General features: G+C 40.6%; 1 protein-coding gene across 1 annotated transcript in view; it reads left to right on the top strand.

The window, feature by feature from the left end:
- Positions 1-7,597: 7,597 nt before the first annotated feature.
- Positions 7,598-23,406, top strand: part of ANKIB1 (ankyrin repeat and IBR domain containing 1) — a 47,737-nt gene continuing 31,928 nt past the window's right edge. The window contains exons 1-2 of the mRNA XM_026039450.1: positions 7,598-7,851; positions 21,525-21,825. Of these exons, the coding sequence (XP_025895235.1) occupies positions 7,664-7,851; positions 21,525-21,825 (489 nt within the window). The 5' untranslated portion in view covers positions 7,598-7,663. The remainder of the gene's footprint in view (positions 7,852-21,524; positions 21,826-23,406) is intronic.

Genomic DNA, 23,406 nt, shown 5'->3' with positions numbered 1-23,406 from the left:
ATGTGAGGATGCTTCCAGGGAACAATAAACGTGCGTGTGTGCTTGTTGCTGGTRCAGGACTTTGGTGAACAGTTTGCTGCCTTTCCCCACCAGTTTGACGAGCTTTCCTCACCTAGCAGAAAAACAAATCGTTGTTTAATGTGGGCAGAGTGTTTGACAAATTTTCATACCATGGATATTTAGTAAAAGTAATATTGCCCCAAGTAGACAGGTACTCTGTCACTCTTCAAAGTGTAGTTTACCTGAGTTGAAATAGGGAATTTTGAATGCATTTCATGCTCTTTGAAATGGTATGTAATATTCTTTTCTGTGCTTTCACTTATTTGGATAATAAGAATACATTCTGGTAAATGTTGGTCAGTTTATTCAAAACTCTTGCAACCTGGGGACCATCAGGAGTCTGCAAATGGATGTCTGGTCCTGTAAGTATTGTGATTATCAGCCAGGAGTCAGTGGCTGTGATTACTGTAGGTCCTTACTGGGTACTGTGGTTATTGCTGTACACTGACAGCTTAAAATAAAGCATGATGCTTTGGAGAGTCTACATGGAAAATCTAGCATTATTTGTTTGATCATCCTGTTAATTAAAATACTCTATTGMTATTCATAAAAGTAATCATTTCTGTGTTGAAATGCATTTAATTCAGAAATACTTGTTATTTCTGAGAAACGTAGGATGTGTTACTGGAACGGAGCGGTGCTGATCCCGTAGAGCCGGCCTGCGGCTGCCGCTCACCTTGGGTAGTGTGAGCATTGGAGACTCCCCATCCAGGCCTTTCGCCTGGGCACAGGACACAGCACCAGCCTGGTATTGCCAACTGATTCTCTTTCATGTGAAAAGGCTCCCTCAACCCGAGGGCCTTCTTTTTGAGGCTTATCTTAGAGTCTTTTTACATATATGAGGACCTTTTCAGRTGTTGCTCTGCAGGCCTCTGATCTTGAGCAGCCCCATGCTGCCTGCCTCGCTGTTGCTGRTTCCCACAGATAGGCCGCAACAGGCCAGGACTGCCAGTTGTACCAGCTGAACACCACCAAAAACCACCTTAACGTTTATAATGTTTTCAGCAAGCCAGATTATAGCGAGGGCTCTCCAGAGGCTTCTCTTTAGGCAATTTCAAACCTGTTTAYCTGAATCTTAACAAGGCTTTTAAATTGTGCTGAGAAAACACAGTAGAAAAGTACATCCTGAACTTGGTCAGTGTGGGGTTGTCGAGGCAGGCTGCATCTGCATGGGTTGCTTGACATGASCAAGTTTCCTGGGGTTTTTCTGTAGTCATTTGCGTTGTCATTTTCCTTGCTGTTTGTTTTCCTAGCAGTGCTACAGTACTGCAGTACAGGATCTTCATCCTTCATTTTTCTGAGCAGATCAAGGAACCAACTACTTTCTTTGGACTTTTTGCTCCAAACAGGGTCTTGTTGCCCATTCCATCCTTCCCTGATTCTGCAGACCTTTGCCTTGTAGCTCGTGGTGGCTGTCACTCTGAGTGCTTCTCATCTGTTGGAACTGATTGAGGAGGTGAGAGACATTTACCTCCAATTGAACTGAGCTGGGTCTCCATTTATCCTACAGTTCCACAAAACAAGATGCGTCCGAGGCCTTTTTGCACTGAGGCTCCCGTGCCGGCTGACGCTCCAAACGTGAGAGGTATGAGGAAGAGGTGAATCACAGGAGCGTTACGTGATGTGAATGGGCTTCTCATGCTGCCAACATGAGAGAAATTATCCTGTTTAAGAATAGTGACACTCTTCAGTCTGTATTTTTTAGATTTTTACTGACATTAACTGTTCTGTGAGTCATCACCTGCTTGTACTGCTTCGTTCAAGGACTGATGTTTTTCTTTCACTTTTGGTGCTAGTGCCTGTGTCCAGGGTTTGACGAAAGGAGGCTGTTACCAGCATTGAGCTGTTGTAGAAAAGTCACATTTATTGAACTAACAGTATTTTAATCACTAGACCAGAAATGTTTTGGAATATTTTAGTAGCTAGAATAGCCTATAGTGAGCTTTTTTGTTCTAAAACATTGTGCTTGAGATTGTTTCACCTTATAATAAGATAGGACACTATAAAAATGCCAGAAGCATTTTTGCATTTAGCCTAGCTTTAATAAAATGTTAAATGTTTCTTTTTGTGCTTCATCACCTTCTGATCTAGATAGAGGAGGTCTTCTGGTAATAATGTCAACATTACAGTAGACACAGGCATTTTTGGTTATTTAAAATTCATTAGTCTATTTAAACTCATGAGTGAAGAGCTAGCCCTAAAAGCCTTCTACTGTATTTTATGGCCAGAGTCTATAAAGATCATAGGGGAGAATACAGACATTGTATCAGTAATTAWGGTAGAACAAATTAAATCAGACTAATATTAAGGCTTTGACAGAATGTTGCATTGGGAGAAAATGTGAAAACTTTTCTTGACATCTGGGAAATGTGAGAGTTTTGTTGTTGGAGTAGCTGTTTTTTACCTAATTTTCTGAAGACATTATGCCTCGAGATGAATATGAAATGATCTCCAATTACTAGTGAGACTGCTGCAGGCTCTAATGTGGAGATTTAGGACAATAACCTCTTTTGGTCCATGTTACTGAGTTGCTGCTCCCCTAGGGTAAAGTATTATATATATAAAATAAATTTTTAAAAAAGGCACTCAGAAAAAGTCATTAGATTCATTGTCCCATAATCATATAAATAAAGAATTTTCTTTTTTCAGTACCCTAAACTGTGTTCTATTCAACACTCATCATTATTGCCACTTTCCAAACGTGATATTTAACAAATAGAAACATTATAGGTCGTACTCATTCTTCAGGGGGTGAGACATTATATTTGTGTATAATTCTATATATTGACATATCAGTTGTTTTTTGTGTATACATTGAATATGACAAGGAGAAGTCCATTCAGAAGGTCTGAACTGGAAGAAATGTGTTAATTATTTCATGCCGACAACCTCAGAACTGGGCACAAACCTCAGGTATATTTTAGTAATGCCAAAACACACACTTTCTCCATAACTTGATTCTTAGGCCTTACTGCTTCATTTCTTATTCAAAAGTCCCAGAAAAACACCTGCAGAAGCAAATACCCAGCATGGAAAAATTTTGCCCAATAATTGAAATTTGGCAAATCTTAAATCTTTACTTATAAGCATGGAAAAGCTTGCCTTAACCTGAAATTTCCTACTATATCTTAAYTATAGACATCTCTGCCAACTGTACATAAAGTAGGTATGTGTGGTTTTGAATGCTTTAGTTTTAGTTTTGTTGTCTTGGTCAATGAGCCATTTGTGGGTATGTACTGCCCTTTACTTTGGGAGAGGGGAGAAGACGACATGGCCAGAGCTTTTTCTCCTCTGTTTGAAAGAGGACCTGCTGTTCTGAGAATTCTTGTGCCCARTTTTTCACATACTTTTGCTTCCATCCAATTAGCATTCCATAATGTTAATGAGCATTATAATTATTGACATGTTTCTAAGTATACTAAATTACTAGGCTTTTTTTCTAAAGCATGAAGTTCAACAACTTCTGTGAAGTTGTTCATGATTCTCTTCCACAATAAATTATGATTTATAATGCAGGACAGTAGTCTGTATTGTCTGTAAAATATTTATACAGACTCTATATAAATATTTTATAATGTCACTGTTTGAAAATGAACTGTTGTAACCACAGTGCCCCGAAAAGTTATAGTTGTCTTTTGAGCTCGCTCTGCTTGAAACGGAGTGGCTTGAGGACAGCAAACTTCAGTACTTTTAGCAAAAACAAGGTGCTTTCAGGAAACAAGTTGTTTTGTTATCTTTTCTAATTATCCTTTTGTATAGACAATTCATTATCAAATAATATTTTGCAAGGATATGGGAAACCATGTAATATACAAACGTTAGTTTTAGTCAGTATATGTTGTATTCTGATAGTAGTGAGATTGAATTGTGAGCAGCTGTGGAAAGTTTTACTTCTCTGAGCTCAGCTCACTGCTTATTCCATAGCAGTGTTCCTCTAGTTTATATGAAAAAAATCTCCTGTCAAATAAGTAATCTTTTTATAACCTGCAAATTTTATTTTAACTTCTGTGGCTACACTATGAATGACATAGTGTCATCTATAAATTTCTAGCTAGCAGCTTGCCACTGTTTTGAAGGGGGAACCCCTAGACCCCTGTGATGCCGTAACATTGTCCTTCTTCAAACTCACTTGTATCATGAAGCCTATGGAAAAAAAATCAGTAGGAGATGGGCAGTAATTRGGATGTAGCTGCTGGCAAAGCTCACTGCTACCTTCATCTGCTCATGTCTTTTTGCACTCACCTTCTTTTCATCTTATCCTTGGTCTTTAAGCACTTTGTGAGAGGGACCATCACTTTATTAAACATTTATAGAGCTGTAATAGCAAAGTACTGCTTTTAGCAGTGTTGCTAATAAGTCAATAGAATATTTAGGATTTATTGCTGAAGCAGAGGAGTGTGATACCCCTGATTTCTGTTAGACTTTAGAATTATTWGTGTTAACCGTATTTTGATTTTAGATTTCAATTGGAACTTTTATTTGGAAACAGTAGAAGACTAGGAAGACGTTTTCTAATTTTCAACAAGATAGCTGATACTTTGAATTCTGAAATAATGTAGGGAATATTTAGCAAACGTTGCATCTAATTTTTCCTACATTSTTTACTGCTGAAAGTTATGATATTTTCTTTATAAAGATCTTGTCACWGAACTTGCAAGTTCAGTGAGTGAGTCTGTGTGCTAAAGAGATTTTCTCTTGTCCTGTAAAATTCTGTTCAAGTCTTGTTTTGCTGACGTGAAGTTGTTGAAAKTTTCCATTTTCATGTTATCGTTTTTGTTACACACTGACTTTTTATTAAAAAAAAAAAAAAAAGCCTAGGAATTTTTAATGCTGAGTTACACTAACCCTACGTGCAGCTGCTGAAACAGCTTCAGCAACTTTGTGTTTGGTTTCAGCCTTGTGATTTTAGGACCTGTTATGTCCTATCTTGTCTTTTCCTCCTTCTCCTTCCATTTAAGTAGAAGCTTCCTGGCCAACTAGGTCAGCTGGATCCACTAAAGGTTACAGACGGGCAGATCTTGAACATTTCTCAGCAGGACGCTCATGTCCCGCGGCATCTTGAGAGAGACARCAGCTATGAATGCCGGTTTCCTTCGGGCTTCCCAGCGTGCTGGGAGCCAACGGCTCTTCAGTTACACAGTTTCTCCCACATCTGCCCATATTTCTGCTGCCATGTTTGATGTCTGGTTCAGAAAGGAAAGCTCCAGTGTGAGCCATCACTTCTCCAGAGCGTAAGAGCCCAGTGCCTGCCATGGTAGGAAAGAGGAAGATCTTGTGGATGCTATATAAAGGTGACAGGCATTATTACAGTTTATAGTACTCTGTGTTTTACATAGGGAATTATTTTCTGGACCAGTTTTGACCCCGTCACTTCTCTCCTTGCATTCCTCCAGAGGTTTCACATCAAATATATAAGCTGTTTGTCTTCATCTGAAAGGCTTTTATGGACTACCCCCATTCTATCATCTTTCATTTTCTATTTAGAGTGTGATGATGAGAGTTGTGTTAGTTACTTGTTAAGTTTCCAGGCGTTGCCGTACCTTAATGCTGATCCAGGGGCCTGGGAGCAATTCCACGTGTGTCTGCTCAAAGCCACATGGCTCTTTTTCATAATCCTCCTTAAAATTTTCTTTCCTTTGACTGTGAAAGTCTTGCAGTTTGGCTTGGCCTGTTGTGCTGGGTGATTCGGTAGAGCCTTGAGCCCTGGTTTTCTCGCACCGCTGCCTCATCCAAAGGCAGGATTCAGCAGCTCCAAAATACGGGTTCTGAGGGTAGAGGGGATGACAAGAGGAGCCAGCAAAGGCCCCGCTCTCCTGGGACTGCAGGATTCCCCCGGCCCCCTGAGCCTGGAGCCGGCGGCAGAGTCGGCGGGGTCGTGGGTGCTGCTCCCGCTGTCAGAAGGACACGTGAGGTCACGTGAACTTAAGAAAAGAGCTTGAGAGGAACACGCTGTGGGAACGGGAATGTGGCACTGTGGGTCTTTCTCGGAGACCTACGGAACTTGTTACTGTTTTGACTCTGATTTTTTTTTTCTCTGATTTGTGCTGGTTCCTTGTGTGCTTGTCCTCCCCCTTCCCTCCCCTTGCTCTCCTATCAGCACATCTTCATTCTCTTCTTGCCCTCTCGCTTATCTCCCTTTTTCWGTTTCTCATTTTTTCATTGTCCATTTTTCCTTCCATTTATCTCCCTTTTATGCCTCCCTGCTCCACCCCCAGCGTGCAGAGAGACTGTATTGAAATAGCTCAGAGTAGTTAAACTTCTAAAGGTGGGACCCACATTTGATATTGGCTGTGGCTAAGGGTGTATTGTTTGAGTACCTCCAAACACTAAGACACCTCTGCATTTCTCCATATCTCATATTCCCAACCAGAATCCCAGACCTGTCACGTTTCTTATGCCTCCAGCACTCCCAGCTCTGTGTTTTTTCCCCACATCCTGATTCCTTTGGATATTCTGCAACTCCAGATCACTTTGATTCCTCCGCTGCTTCTACCTATGAGAGCCTCTACTCCCCAGTAACTGCGACTCTAAAACCCCAAGGAGGCGGCTGTGCCCCGTCACAGTGTGCAGGGGAGACCCACGCGYGCCAGGGACCTCCAGGAAGGTTCCCTCTGCCTCCAGCCCCGTGCGGCTGAGTCCCCACGTTCTCCGTGACATAAATGGGCGCGTGCTCTGCGGGGCCTGACGAGCTTGGTGTCCTGTGTCACGAGCTCCTCGTGCCCAGCCTTCGTGTGGCTTGAGCTGCCCGTCCCCTGCGTGGGGTGCAGGTGGGAGCAGAACTGCAGCCAAGGTGCCCTGCAAGGCCGGGCAAGGTGCCGTTTGTCAGTGCCCCTATATGCCAGTGTGATGCATGTAGTCCATTCAGGAGTGATCCTGTGGCTTTAGTCATGAGATAGGCAGTTTTAAAGTCCGCTGAGCGGAGCTGCTAAGTGAGGCTGAGGTAAATCCCACCTCCATGTGCGTTGGTCTTGCTGGCACAAAAGGTGCCATTTACACCCACCTGCCTGTGCATAGGTAGCAAGAACATTTTTACATGACATCCTTTGAACGAAAACAGTGATGTTCACTTTTTGCACGTCCCTGAAGAATTTTAGCCCTTGGTTTAATGATTTTGSTTTAATGCTTTTTTGGTTTAATGCTTTTTGCTTTTGAAACCACTCTTAATTTTTAATTCTCGGGCACAGAATTGCAGTGTTTGTCTTCTCTTGCAGATGGATTTCAAACATCTTTTCTGTTTTCTGTAACAGAACGATTTGTGTTCAAAGAGTATTTGTTGCAAAAATATTTGTGGAGGAAGATGACACAATTTAAYAGGGAAATAATCTGTAAAGAATTAGGAATTTGTGTGTATTTACTGTAAGGTCTTCAACAATTCATGATGGGTATTTAGGCTCTAAATACTTCTTCACGTGTCTGCTTACTGCGTTGTAACTCTCGATTAATTCATCTAGGAACAAGTTCCTAGATAATAAATAAATAATTGAATAAATAAAAATAATTGAAATGTTGTTTGTCTTTCTAGGCAGTGAAGCATGTGACAGAACCTTCCAACCAGTGGATGAAGGGGAAAGGAAAAAGTGCCATTGATAAATAGGACAGCAACATGGGAAATACAACCACCAAATTCCGCAAAGCCCTTATAAATGGAGATGAAAACCTGGCCTGCCAAATATATGAGAGCAACCCTCAGCTAAAGGAAACTCTTGACCCAAATACTTCTTATGGAGAAACCTACCAGCACAACACCCCGCTGCATTACGCTGCGCGGCACGGGATGAACCGCATCCTGGGGTGAGTGTTTCTGAGGTCTTGTTCCTGTCTCAGGAGCTCATCTAAGAAATGCAAGAGGTTTAACTAGGCTATAAAAGCCTTATGTGTGTATGTATATAAATACATATGTGTGTGTGTGTGTGTGTGTGTGTGTGTGTGTGTGTGTGTGTGTGTTACAAACACAGCGTCTGTAACATTTTCAAATACTGATATAAAATACACAAATTAGTCTGTAATCACAGATTGGTATAACAATTTTTATTTTCAGTATTTTTGTTCCTCATAACATTAATCTTGAACCTTTTTATCATGCTTCCTCGTGTTTTCTGTCGTCTCTCATTCTTGGAAAATAATAATTTTTCCATGATTCTTGATGTGTTTTCATATTTTAAAATAAGTATAGGTAACACTGTTTCTGATGTATTCCATACTGATTTTATCTATTTCCAAATAGCACAACAACATTCTTGTGTTACACAACTTTAGTTTTTCCATTTTGGGTAATAACAGTGAACATGATTTATCATGATAACGGGTGAATTTATTACTGCTGCATAAGAAAAGTAAGGGAATCCATTGCCTGCAATAAAGGTTTACAGAGTCTGCATATATGGCAGTTCATAATGTTAGCCACTTCCATTCTTCTGTGTTTTTGTCAGAGCAGTCAATTAAAGATTAACCTTATGCCACCACACATCTCRTTGATATCTTATCCATCTCCAGAGATGTTTAGTACAAGCTGTTCTGGTCTAGTCATTCTTGAAACTCAGCCCTGTGTCCCATTGCTAAACTACTTCTTCAGTGGTTAATGAGTTAGAGAGAATTTCATAGATATCATCTTGCTTATGTTGGGATTCAGGGTGGAAATATTTACTGAAGGAGAATACTGTCTTTGTATATTACTTCTAATAGTGTGTCTTATATTAACAAACTGGAAGATTTCTTTGAGGTTCTGTGATGGAAGGCTGATCTGGAGGACCGCCAAGGAGCACAGAGGCAGGACAGCAGGTAGACGGCCCCAGAAACACCACACGGAAAGGGATCCCCATCCCTGCTCCTCCTAGGGCTGTCACAGAGTGTGGGGGTAACGGACCCATTGCCCCGGGGTGACACCCATCACCATGAGTGAAAAGAAGGGCAGCCTGGAGCACCTTGCAGCCTGGCATCGCTGCAGGGTTCAGGGGAGGAGCATCTTGACGTTGTCCAAGACATGAGATGTTCAGGGAAGGGACCGAAAGTTGGARAAAAGGGAGGGATCCAAGGCCAGGTTGAGGAGGAGCTAGCATAAGAAGACAGAGGGAAAGGTGGTTAAAAGGGCTGGTTGTGCAGGACAGGGGGCTGCTCAGTACATTTGTATGGCTGTGTTCTGCACCTGCTCACTGCAGTCTGCCCTGTCATCTTGGTAAACTCGATTCCTAACTCGTTTTCCATTCCTAGCATCTGCAGGGCTAGGACACAGAGCTGCTGCAGCCTTTCCTCCCACATGCTGTTGAGTTCAGCAACCCCAAATGGTTTGAGGCCTCTTATTAAAAATAAAAAGGAGCAAAGAGAAAATATAGGCCTTAAAATCTCTCTGGGAAGCACAAGAATGTTACTTTCCATTTTGGAAGCAAAGAACCTGAACAATCCAAGTTTTCTTTATTGGACTATATTATMAATATCACAGGAACAGTTTGGGTGTTGTTTAATCAGGGGTTTTCTGTTACAGTCTCCAGACGTCTGTTGGTACTTAAATTCAGTAGCAACTTTCGAAGTAGTTTGACTTGGTAGATAGTAACTCCAGTTCAGAAATGTCATCTCTGTGGTACAGAGCTGTGCTGATTTGTAACAGAGTGAGATCATTGCAAGGAAATACCCAGGTAGCTTTCAGTGGGTGAGGAGCAAGTCTTAYGAAGTAATGATAAAAAGTATAAACACTTGCAAAAATAAAAAGCAATAAAAGATACTTTATGAGAACTCGGAGCTTTGTACACGAGAGCTGTGTAAAACAGACATAGGACCTGTCCCATCTCAACATATACCGTGATTCCCTATGACAGGAGCTTCTGAAGTCCTCAGGGTTTCTCCTCCCTAATTTGCAGATAATAATACATTTGAGACCATGTGACTCATCAGTTCAAAAGAATTCCTATATGTTTGGGGAGTTATTCACAACAGTCTTGATATGGGTGAACTACCAGTGAATAAGACAACGGGGTAGACTTTCTGAGGGCCATTGAGTTGGAGTGCCTGGAAATCATCAGGAAACTGCTTGTTGAAAGGAAAAAAAAAGCCTCTTAGAAAACTTTGCAGTACGTGTTGTGCCATGACTTGGAGTGTGTAGTTCTGCTTGGAAGCTTTTTGAACTAATAACAGGTTTTTCTTTTTTTTTAATTGCGTGTTTCATACTGTTATGACTGAGCACTTTGCGAACATTCAAGCCAAAATAGGAAGGTTTGTAACAGTTGCTGCTGGTCCTGGGCTGAAGAGGGAGGAGGAGGTGACAGGAACATGAGGCTGTGGGGAGGCAGAAATGGTTTGTGGAAYTGATTTTTATCCAGAACTGGAGAAAGTTTAGCAAAGGTTTACAATTGCAGAAGAGTCTGGAAATTGGGTTGAAGACTGAAACTGAAAAAATAAGTCCTCTTTTTGACCTTCTCCATGCCTGCATTTCAGTGATAATCACAGGGGAACTCTGATATGGAAGGCAAGCTTAAACTAACCAGAGATAAACATTGATAAGCATGTCCAGGATCTGGCTATAGGAAGAATTTGTTGTTTCTGGAGTATTTTTTATGGCAATAGAATGACATAAGATCGAAGTAGAGATGGTTCCTTCTAGGCTAAAATAATCTGATACATAAAAATATATAAAGAGGCAGGTTTTCCTTGAAGTTTCAGGTTGGCTTTTGTTACATCCTAATCTCATCTTTCTTAGCTTTTATGACYACTTCAGAGATTTCTGTAAGGACTGTTCGAAGCAAGTGTAGTGCCATCAGGGAGAGCTTTATCAGTATGTTTGGACAAGTTTGAGATTGCCAATATGGGACAAGTTTGACAGCAAATTCATTAGCATCGCACAGAACGCAGCATTGGTCACAGCACCATGTAGGGCTGACTCTTTGGGACTGACAGTTTTTGCTGTTTTATGTTGCTTTTCCAGCCATGTGGAGATCTGGTTGCAGTCTGCCTTTTAAACCAGCATTTTCTTCAGGTTGAGAGGATGTAGTTATTGGGCGGGGGTGGGAACAATATGGTCAATAAGAAGTGTTAGAGAAAATCTTGTTATCTTTGCAGAACTTCTCCAGGCTTTAGAGAGTTGCTCTGGATGTAAAATTTTAGGATTTTAGGATTTTTTTTCCTGATGCTGCAAGTACAGAACAGGGTACTTCACTATTATATTTGGACTGAGACAAAAGTTCTGTAAAGATTTAAGTGCAACATCCAGGTTGACTGAAATTGGGCACCTTGAAGCATTCACGAGGGGAGCACAGCGTGTGTGCCCGCATCTTCAGCAGGTTTCTGCCTTTCTCATGGTTATGTTGTATTCTGCTGGATTATCCTTCTCCTGGTACTTTTGGAATAGATGTGAGCAGAGCAGAAAGAGAATAATGACAATTTGGGGTTTTGGTTTGGTTTGGCTTTTTGTTTATTTGTTTCTTCTAATAATGGCAAACAAGAAAAAAAAAAAAACCCAATGTAGAAATTGGCCAGGAGAAGTATCAGTGTAAGGATCCTTTTATTGAATGCATGGACATTCTCAGCAGGTAGCTCTGAAACTTGGAGGTGGTTTCTCTTTTCTTCCTTTCACTTCACAATAATTCTTGGATCTGTTAAGTGTTTGTTTAGTGTTTTCCAGGCAATTTTACAACTCAAAGTATGATGAAGGTATAATAGTTGTTTATACTTCTCCTTAGAATTAGTTTTTAAAAAATGTTTACTTCCGATTTGAGCATAAAAGATATCCAGCTATCCATTCTCCCACATATTTAACATGTTTATTCATAAAAGTATATATGAAATTAGTCATTCTTTTATAGTCATTGTAGATCTAGATAATAGATCTAGTCAAAATATTTAGTGAGGGCTAGAGCACAGTTCATTTCATCATAACGTTTACCATATATATATTAAATTAATTGAACCCTGGAAGTGTCTCKTTCTCCCCATCGATTTTGAAAGGAGTCTAGGGCAGTCCCTAGATCAGTGCAGTGCCTGTGTCTCTGGCTAAGGAGATAAATCTCATTCTAAAATACGTTAAAGCATAAAAAATGAAATAGCAGGTGCCTGCAGAACAGCAAGTTAAGCRCTATTTCATAGTTCCCTGGCCCTTGTGCACCAGTCATATGATACAGTGCCACATGTTTCACTTCAATGGGCTGCCCTGGATGTTAAGTGCAAAGTGAGAACAATGTTTTGTGGTTGATCTAGTCAGCAGCTGAGAAGTACTCAGGGTACTGAGGGTTTGATTCTGTAAGGCCCTTTTCTGACCAGTTACGTGCTTGTGTCATTTGTTCACCTGGAATATGAAATGCCAAAGTGAATTTTTGATGTGGGGTAGGAGACTGGTGTATGAAGAGCAGCGTCTGACCAAGATTTGAAGCAGTGTTTATAAGGAAGCAAGAGGACTGAAGGAATGGAAATCCTGGCATCTTCATTAACAGGATATGTGGCTAATGATATAAATAGTCTCTAAGGGGTCATTTTCATGATACTCAGTCTCATGAGCAGCAAAGGTAATGAATGAATGATAAAAATTAGGAAATGTTTAAAATTGAGGAAATCTTCACTGTGACTCATTGGCAAAAACTGCCAGTGACAGCAAGAGCTGAGGACACTTACAGGAGCAACTGCAAACAGGGATTGAGTCCTATTATTTTCTAGGTTTCTCTAAGGCTCTCATTCTGTTGGACTTTTTCTCCTGCAGTCCAGCTAAGGCAGATTAAATACTCATAAATACTAAATACTTTTCTGACTGAAAATCCTTTTTTCCCTCAAAGCTCAAAAACTCATTTTAAAGTGAGTCTCACTTACCACATGTGTGACCTCCTAAGGGGAAGTCCTTGGTGCTCCTCAGCATTTCCATATAAAATATGTAGTCATGCACAAGCCTAATCTCAGTAGTAATTTGACCTACAGGTAACCACCAAATGCCAGTCRGCTGCTGTGTTTTTAACTCATACACAGGCTGTTAATATTTGCTGTGTAATTTCATCATTATTGCTGTATAAATGATACCATTTGTATCCTTTATATCCTTATCCGTTGATATACCTACATGTCAGACACTGCTGAGTGATTTGTGAGCAGACGCAAGGTCTCTGCTCAGAAATACAGAGCAGTTAGCTTCACTGGTGCAGATAAACCTTCTGCTTGATAGTTTCATGCTTGTTRTTTCATATGACATTTGTCTGAAACTAGTCTAAAAATTCCTGCCTCATAGTTGTCTGAGGAGAGGATTCAGTCTGGATAGTCTTTTCAGAAAAAAAAAAAAAAAGCAGGAGTGATTTGGAGAGAAGCCTGAAAGAATCACCCCTAAGCTAGAGAATGGTTCTAGCTGCAAAGAAATGTGTACAAGAGAACAAAGAGATGAAAATGATGGAGCTTTTGAACTGCACAAGACATTTAGTCACAAAAGTTGCTGGTAAGCTGCCAGGTCCAGTGGAAGTTAGTTCTAATTTAGCCCTTAGCTCTTCTCCTTTTGAAATCTTGCTCTAAACTCAGAACTAAAAGCCCGGAGAGGCCTGGAATCAGGGAAGCAGTATTCCTAAGTGGAAGACCAAGATAAATTAAAGCCCATAGTTTCCTTGTTAACTTAATGACGTCATTGATACCTTTTCCTAGCAGGAATAGTTTAATTCTGTGTTTTGTTACTGCTGTTCCTCCTACTGAGCCATGAGTCCATATATACAGTATGAAATTTTTTGGTCTGCAGCATTAGCAACTAGTTTTGTGTTCTGCACAAAGTTGAGCTYGTGTGTTGGAAGCTCAGTGGTTCATAATAACTGTGTGATTTAATTCATTGCATGTGAGTTTTACATTACTGAGGTAAGGGGCTGCGCCCTTCGGTGTGTTTTATACCTCATGCTTCTACTTCAGCTGCTCATACTCATGGTCGTGCTTCAGTTAATGCTTGAAAAGCTGTAAGCTTTAGTATTGTGCCTGCACTGGAATCTGCAATGTAACTTGCTTGAAAAAGAGTGAGACCTAAATGTGCTACTGATGCCAGGGTCCAGGTGGTGAGAAAGGCTGAGCGAGCTGGGCCTGTTTAGCYTGGAGAAGAGAAGACTGAGAGGGGATCTGATCAGTATGTATGAGTGCCTGAGGGGAGAATCAGGGATGAAGGGGCCAAGCTCTTCTTGGTGGTGGCCAGTGACAGGACAAGGGGCMGTGGGTAGGAGTTGAAACACAGGCAGTGCCATCTCCATGTGAGGAGGAACTTCTTTCCTGTGAGGGAAACTTCTTTCCTGTGCCCAGGGAGGCTGTGGAGTCTCCTTCTCTGGAGATCTTCCAAACCCGCCTGGATGCCGCCCTGTGCCCCGTGCTCYGGGTGTCCCTGCTGGAGCAGGGGGTTGGACTGGATGATCTCTAGAGGTCCCTTCCAACCTCAACCAGTCTGTGATGCTGTGAAGGGCAACCCAGCACACAGTAGTTCACCTTGTTGCTGCAGCTACTCCTTTTCTAGTAACTGAGCTGCCTAGCTTAAAGCTACAATGTAACTTGTAATATATAGTATACTGTATGGAATGTATAGGCCTTACAAGYGCCTTGGATTCATAAATCAGCAAAATTCACTACATTTGACCACTGTATTAGACCAGATTCAGATTCCCTTTAGTCTTCAGCTGTAAGAACCACCAGTATAACTTTGTTTTACATTGCTATTTCATTTCATTTTTCTATGCATAGGCACTTTTYCCTATGTTTATAAAGCGTTTTTATATAAGCAGTATAGATACATATATCACATATATGTGTATGAGATCACTTAGATGAAATATGTATATATATATACAGAGAGAGAAAGAGACATAGATATGTAGATATGGGGCAGTGTTTGTCCCTCAAGCATGACAGGTTTTATAAGAACCCAAAGAAAGGGGTGTGGGGATGTCACTTTCCCAGAGTGAGGGAATGTGTCAGTTGTTTATTATTCRAGATCACAGCCTGATGATCTTGAGTCTCTTGCTGCTTTTCAGCAAATACAGACAGTAGTAGGTGTAAATGTTACAGTTTTTCTTTTTTGCCACTTTTTTTGTGCGTTTGTCACCTCGGGATTTGAGCCTGTGAAGAGCTTTGTAGCTTAAAGCAAAATTTGGAAACTGCAGCTGAAGTCAAGTCTGGCTGCCTTGTGGCTGAGTGGTGTTTTTCCCATAGGCACTTACATATTTTCACTCTACCAGTAAATTTCCAGGCAAAATTTAGCATTTTTTTTGCCCTGAAGCTCTCAGCCAACTTGCAGGGGTCTGTAGCACTGCCCTTTGAATGCCTATATCAGTGCCAAATATCAGGAAYAAAAGTGAAGCGCTTTCAAGCAATCAAACTATGTAAAATGTATGAATTTCCCTCTTTGGGGACATCAATCATCATCTCTGTGTTTTGAGTCATAGACTGAGCTGGACTTTTCAGCTTTGGCCCTGACTGAAGAGCTGCTCCATGGACTTTCGTAAGGGATTAGAGGAAGAGAGGAGGATTTGGTGCAGCTTTTGCAAGCCCAGATGTGGATCCCAAGTGAGGGGCTAATTTTTGTTGCTGGCTCTGGAGTTTGTCACCCCCATTTTTGAAACATAGAAGTCGATTGACAAGGAAGAAGAACAAATAATCACAACCAAGGTTTTCTGGTTTCATACCAGCAGTGTTACAAAATTGTTCCAGAAAACTATTTTAAGTGAGRAGTGCCTTTCTATTCATGTATGAACAGAAAATCTGCAAGGAGGCAAGGCTTGATTGCAATATAAATAACTTCTTAAAAACAAGAGTGCTGCAGGTTTTCCCCCAAGGGCTTGATTTTGTGGTGGAAGTGAACTATACTAATAGTCACTGATAAATATAGCTCCCATTTTTTGTTAGTTAGACCATTAGAGAAAATTTTAGGGCTTGGAAGGGGCTACTGATTTGACTGCCTTGAAATCCAGTGTTTGTGCAGAAAATGTTCATGCTCTGTCCAGCTATGAGAGGGTGTTTGTACCCATTCACCAGCACTTGGCTCTTCCATAAATGTTACCTACACACATCTTTGTAAATGAAAACGAATAGGTTGAAGCATATATTTGATAGAAAATGGATTGGGATCCACTTTTATCCCCCATGGATTGGGATTATTAAAGCACAATTTTGGCAGAGTTTGTAGGGAAAAGTAGAGTAAGCTTGAAAAATACAAAAGAGCAAGAGGAAGAATACATGCAATATAATCAACTRGTGTCCGGGCAAGCTATTCTCTTTAATTGATACAATTCAGTCAGCTTTACTAATATACTAGCAGAAAWTCTGAATATTTTTGTTTATGTGTAAAATAATGTTTTGTAAAACAGTGTGTGACAAGATCACTACCAGAGAAACATGCTGTTTTGCAGTCAGATACAGTCACCTGATTTTAGAGGGAATCACATGTTTTGTAATACCACGGTATGGAATTTAAGTGATAATTGTAATATTATTAAGTGATAATTGTAATATTAGTTTAGACGCTGAAAAGTACATATCTAAAGATACAAGGAATCCTTCATCTGATGTGAGAGGAGACAATGAAGGTTTTCTGGCAATTAGAAAATAACCCAAAGCCTGGCTCAGAGTAGTATAGACTAATGCTGTAATCCCAGAAAGTTCTGCACTGAGTTTTAAAGCAACATTTGACTTCTTTTATTAGAGAATTAGCAGGGATCTCTATGTTGGAGGTAAAGCAACTCGGAGTGGGAGGAAGAAATGTGGTAAAAAAGCAGCTCACGGCATTTGAAGGATGAAAGTCTAACTAATGCAGCCATCTAGCCGTGTTCTGCAGCCTGAGTTGAAACTTTGCAATAAAGCTCAGGCACTTAGGCTAAGGTGAAATCCAGCCTCCTTGCAATAGCAGATTGCTGTATTAGCTTTGTTCTCTTAGCTTGCTGCTTGGGCCTTCCACCACCTTTAATCTCAGCACTTCTCTGGTTGTTTGTCCTTAGGAGCTCCTGCTGAAGGTTCTGCAGAGAAACTGGTCCTTGTAATATCCTATTTTATTGCGCAGGCCATTGCAGTGGCTGCAGAGAGGGTCTGGCTCTTTCTTTGTCACATTTTCTTCTCTATTCATTCCACATCTCCTTTGAAGATAACAGATGTCTGCTATTTCTTCTAGCTCAGCWTTGCACTGCAGCTTGGAAATTGTTTCTTACATCTAGATTCCAGGTAAAAATCATGAGACAAGCTGGCTCATCAAAGAGTTAACTAGTCTTAAATGTAAGTGAAAAAGGAGATGCACATGAAGTCTTTCAAATCTTTGGCTGCTGCTTGTTTTCTTTTTTTCTTCTTTTTTCTTCCTTTTTTTTTTCCAGTGTTAAAATCTCATTTTCCTTAGGAAGATGCAGGTGTTTGGGAATGGAGCACTAAGATACACATGGATGTCTCAATTGCATGGATAAGAGAAGAAGGCAGTAATAATAAATGAATTTTATAGAACTAATCTCCTTATTACTCACCAGGTTCATTCTTCCTTCCCTCCTTTCTTTCTAAAAAAATGAAAATTAGGTTTTAAATCAGCAGAAACATTTTTTAACAGATACTCTAGAAAGGTTTTCTGTTTCAGTAATTTTGAAATTTTGGTGTGTCCTGATCTCTGAATCTGTATTTTATTGAAAAGTAATCTGAATTCATTTAAGCCATTTCAAAGACTGGCTGAAAAAAAATGGATATGATTGTGAGCGTAGGATCTATTTTAGGAGATCAGGTTGAACAGGCTCAACTGATTTATGTGTTACTGATACCTATTATTTCTGAGGAATAACACTAAAAAACTCTATGAAGTTTCTCTAATTTCAGTGTTAACTGTTTATGTAACATATATTTCAATAATCCAGTCTGACAACCAGTAATAATCACTAGTATAAATTAATATTATTTGTTGGWAAGATGCACTGTGGGAGTAGGTTAGTTTTCAGACAGCAATTGAGTAAGACTTTGGTATTAGGAATGTGATYAGTGTGCACATACTGTGCTGCATCTGTGTACCCTGCAGGCCCTTTGGGGGTTTGTAGTGTCCCACATCTTCCTCTTCCTCACCAGGTTGTCATCCTTTAACATGTGGCCATATGGGTAGCGAGCGTACGGTCAAAACTGAGCATCTTTGTTATATGGTGAACATATATCAGTACATTTGAGAAGATACATTTAATTCTACAACAAGGTGCATATCCTGTCACTTGCTGGAATATGGTTATAATTATGAACTTACATGATAGATGTCACATAAAGTGCTGAGATTGGGGTGGTACCCTAAATGTGCTGTGATTGGGGCGGTACCCTAATATTTAGCTTTCAAGGTCTTCTAGGAGAGCCTGGCTCTCTTGGCTTTTGACAGGACCAGGAAGCATCATCAGGCTTAGAGAAAACACACAAGTCAATGATACAGAGAGCCAATTTCATCACTCTTTCTTCAGGCCTACSTGAAGTTTGACAGGGTTGTAGCTCCCCTCATAAAACATAAACACTGTGTTTTGTTTTTCTTGTTTGGATTTTCGTTCTGTTCTGCAGTGACAGTACTTGCAATGCTGGAGCAAACAAGCAGGTAAAAACTCATTTGAGATAAGCCGCGTGTTGGAAGACCCTCATTGGTTTATCTCTTGATAGTAGAGATAAATTGTCTGTTATCGTGGCAGACAATTTTGGAAACCAATTTAGGGAACAAAGCTTATTTAAGGAAACAGAAAGTCAAAGTTTAAAAATGAAGTCAGTGGAAAGAAGGATTCTCAGACACATACTGATACTCAAGGTCTGCTGGAGTTTCTACAGCACTGGTATGACTGGGCTATCGTGAGGAATTGAACTAGAAAAGAGTATTTTGTTTCTCTAGTGAATTATTGTTCCCACTTCTTCAACAAAGAGTATATTTTAATCTCATTTTCAAACTCACCAGAGATTTTCAAAGGGAAGAAATGGTAGAAAACGGGCTGGTCCAGGTGAGTATCCTCAATGCATCCATCCACCACAGAGCAGCATCAACTGCAYCTGTGGGTTTCTACTGGAATACTTACCGCTCTCTCTTCAGTAATTTTCAGGAGGATRATTCCACACCTGCCCTATGTAACCTGCTCCTTAATAAAATAATTTCAGGATTATTTCTCCTGAAAAAAGCATGGGATAACTTTGAAAAAGAGAAATTGTAACACCTAATTCTTGATGGGATGTATTCAGAGAGAACAGAAAGGGGAGGTGAATGTCTAGGCTTGTAAACAAGCCAGAAGAGTGGTGTAATTTGGCATTTAACTATGTGCTGTCAAAGATTTATTAAGTAATTACTTCACAATTTCCACTCACTAAGTATGGTGAAATATATTTGTAGTTAAAAGAGCGACATAATGAACTGAAGCTAGTAAAACCCTGGCTATATTGCATAGAATGTGAGAATGAGGAAAGGTTGTTTTATTAGTTGTGAATGACTTTACTTCCAAATCTTCCAGTTATTTCTTATATCCAGTCTAATTGTTACTCTATTACTTATATATATTATTTAGAGCCACGGGTATATTTGTTTAGTACATGCAGTCTTTGGATCTGAAGATTTTTGCTTTTGTGCATGCTTCAGTTTGCCGTTTCTGACTGAAGCAGTTCTTTTGTGAATTCAGATGTTTCTGTGGATTAAGAATAGCATTAAATATTCTAAAACGAGTCCAGAGATTACGTAAAAATGATTTAGGAGCTAAGGAACTGTTTTTTTAGGCTTTCGTGCTTAGCAATTATGTCAGTCATCGTAAATTGTCTCCAAGAATGTTTGACAAAAAATGGTCTATTCTAAAAATGCTAAACTGCCTGTTTTGGGGGGGTTTTTTTGATTGGTTTGGTTTTTACTTTGTTTTGCTCATTTTTGTTTTGTTTTTTGGCCAGTTTGGTTATCAAGTTCTGTGCGCCGCCATTCCCCGAGAGGGAAATGGTCTGGTTTTGTAGTTAGATTGTGCCTGCCTTGGTGGCCTGCCTGCCTGTTTTGAACCAAAAGCCATTGGAATTGCCCTCAATGGGTTTTGGGGACAGGGCAGTGGAAGCCATTTCCCACTCCTGGCTTAATGAGGTTTCCAAAACACCGGGTTTTTGGGGAGAAGGGAAAGGAAGGCAGTGGTTTGATGTGGGGGTGAGCGATGAGCTCTTCTGCTGTTACTTCATGAACCTGTGTGCCATCCTTCAGATCCAACAGGATGGCACTGCTTTTGGAGCCATCCCTCCTGTCTTCACCCAGTTCTTTCATCACTGCCTCCTTTCTGCCTCCAGCTCTACCAAGGGTCTGTCTGTCTTGTCCAATCTCCTGCAGACGGCCACCCATTAGGAGACAATCTTCCTTCTCTGCTGCTTCCTACCATTCACCTGCCCTCAAGCAAATTAATTATCTTCAGCATCAAGAGACTAAAGCAAGATTGGTTTTAAGGGCTAGCGTGATGTCTTCCTTCTTCCCTTTCAGAACTGGGTTGTAGCCTCCGTAATTCCCTCTTGGCAAGAAGCAACGGAAAGCTGTGTTGTCCCAGGAGCTGGCAGGAGCCAGGGCTGTGATTCCAGGAACACGTCTGTGGTTTCCCTTGCATTCCTCAGCTGCTCCTTGCTGCTGCTGTAGTTCACTGCCCGTTTGGAACAGCCTCTAAAGGCCGTTTTCTCCAGAAAACTTTGACCTTTGCCAGCCTCTGGCATTGGCATAGGTGAGGGTTTGCATTGGGCTGCCTTTGCAAAATGAGTCGCAGGGAAGGTCTTTTCTCAATACATGTGATGCTAGCAGAATAAGAATTCCATATGCTTTCAAGAAGCAGGAAATACTGCCTTTACACTGAGTGAAGGTAAGGAGAAGAAGTTTTTTTTTAAGTAGTACCATTAACATTTTAAGCATTTAGCATTTTAGCCAGCATTTACTATTTTAAGGCCTGGAAGAGAGGGTGGACTTAATTGACATCTTCTATTTGCAAACTACCAAATGCACCACACTTCAGAATACAGAAAGAAAGAAAATAGTAAATTGTTGAACCTGTGACTTAATAAAAGTTCTTGTAATACAACACAGCATTCTAAAATAAATTCTGCCAACTAAAAATTRTTGCATACCGACAAAGTAATTAAGTATGCTAGTTGATGATGTTTTAGTAATTCAGCTTGATCTTCACAACTGACTCCTGAGAGTAATGGAGAAGAGCTGGCAGTGCCCACTGTTGGGTGGGAAACGCTCCTATTGCTGTTTCCAAACGTGGACTGATTTCCATCCTCTTTTCCTGAAATGAAAGCAAAAGCAATTTATAGTCTTTGGGAGAGACTAAATGGGTAATTAAAGCACCTGTGAGCACCACCTACCAGGCAGAGAGTAAGGATGTTTTTATTTCTTTCATGTTAAGAAATGCACATATCCAGTAGTCATTACCTGTTACGGATGTTTATCCCTGACATGGCTAATCAAAATCCTGGCAGGAGGAAAAGGGAACAGTCACAACAGAGACTTCCCACGTCGAGGCCGTGAGCTGCTCCACGTGCTGATTGTTCTTCTCCTTTCTCTCCCCACGCAGAACTTTCCTTTTTGTTAGAGATGGAAACCCAAACAAACGGAACGTGCACAATGAGACATCTATGCACCTGCTGTGTATGGGACCTCAGATCATGATATCGGAGGGAGCTCTGCACCCACGCCTGACACGACCCTCCGAAGACGACTGCCGAAGGGCAGACTGCCTGCAAATGATCCTGAAGTGGAAAGGAGCAAAGCTGGATGAAGGACAATATGAAAGAGCAGCAATTGATGCTGTTGATAACAAGAAAAATACACCTTTGCACTACGCTGCTGCCTCAGGGATGAAAACCTGTGTAGAGGTAAAAGCTGCTATTGAATCACAGTTTGTACACTACTACTAGTAAATGACATGTACACTGTTTCATAAAGCTGTTCTAGTAAAAAATAATTTATGTYTATAATTAACAGGTAGAGATTGAGGAACAAATTGATTACGTATGCATTAATTTTATGTGATAAACTCTTCAGCCTCGTTCCTGTGTAGCTTTCCAGGGTAAACCCTGCTTCCATATATCATTTTCATTCCCCTGTGCTGTTTTCTCTGCTGTGGTTTAAGCCTCTGCCCATCGGGCCCCTTGAGTGTGTACTGAGAATTTAGCATGCCTTATAGCAGCTTAACCCTTGCCTCTGTGTCGTTTCATGTCATAGCAGAAAAAGGGGAGAGATTTAGCATTTATACCCCCTGAAGCCAAAGTTGGTGAAAATTGCTCTTATTGACTAGTCTGACATGACAGTGATCTCTTCCAGTAGAGAAGTGGCACACAGAGAAGATAGAGCAATCAGGTTTTGTAATATTTCAATTTTGGGGATTTATAAATCTCCTTACTGACATTTGTGAAATACTCTGCTTATTACACTGATGTATAAACTACCTCAGGTTGGGTGCAAAAAGAAAGAGCAATTGTATTCTCTATAGAAACTCTTATTCCTCACTTTTCTGTTAGTCTTCTCTGCAATCTGTTTCTCCATTTGAGATCCTGGGATTGCCTGGACCTTAGATTTACATAAGATTTGAGAAAGAATTTTTCAGCCATTCTCCTTTTATGCTCCCGAATTGGGCAGCGTTGTAGTGTTAGACTTAGGCACTGATACTCAAAACATTAAACTTTGAGAGCATGAAGCAAATGCAGTAAGATCCACATAGACCAAGACAGCTGACAGCATCACAGTCACCGTGGAGAAAATCATGGTTCTGGAGCTGGGCTAAGGCTTTCAGCTGCCACCTGTGATATTGGTTACAGAATCACAGACAGGTTGAGGTTGGAAGGAACCTCTAGSGATCATCTAGTCCAGCCCCCTGCTCCAGCAGGGACACCCAGAGCRCGGGGCACAGGGCGGCATCCAGGCGGGTTTGGAAGATCTCYRGAGAAGGAGACTCCACAGCCTCCCTGGGCAGCCTGTGCCAGRGCTCTGTCACCCTCACAGGRAAGAAGCTCTTCCTCTCATGGAGATGGAACTTCCAGTTAGTTTTAAACTCATCCTGAAACGTCTTGTTTTGTCTTCCTCCACAAATGATCATGCTGTTTCTAAGAGTCTATGATATTACTGAGCAGATGAACCAAGTTACCAGACTGTTAATTCCCTATTTGGAATTAACACCCTAACTAGATTTATATTTGTTTTATTTTATAGTATTATTTTATATTTAACATCACCTCTGCTCTACTTAGCTTTCAATATAGACTTTCTGTGGTATCACTGGAATAYGTGCTATTAAATTGACTGTGCAGTTTACGACACTAATTTTCTTCTCACTTGTCTTTGAAGAAGAATTTAGAGTCTCTTCCACTAGGTAGTCATTAGTTTTGACCCAGTTAAATAGTCTTAACTAATCCTGCTTTAGAAATATAGGGTACACTCCCATGTCCAAACTTTGTTTT

Source organism: Nothoprocta perdicaria, unplaced genomic scaffold (assembly GCF_003342845.1).
Source record: "Nothoprocta perdicaria isolate Ctin4 unplaced genomic scaffold, notPer1 scaffold_23, whole genome shotgun sequence".
Taxonomy (NCBI): Eukaryota; Metazoa; Chordata; class Aves; order Tinamiformes; family Tinamidae; genus Nothoprocta; species Nothoprocta perdicaria.
Note: the sequence above shows the minus strand (reverse complement) of the source record. Positions and strands in the feature narration are given on the sequence as shown.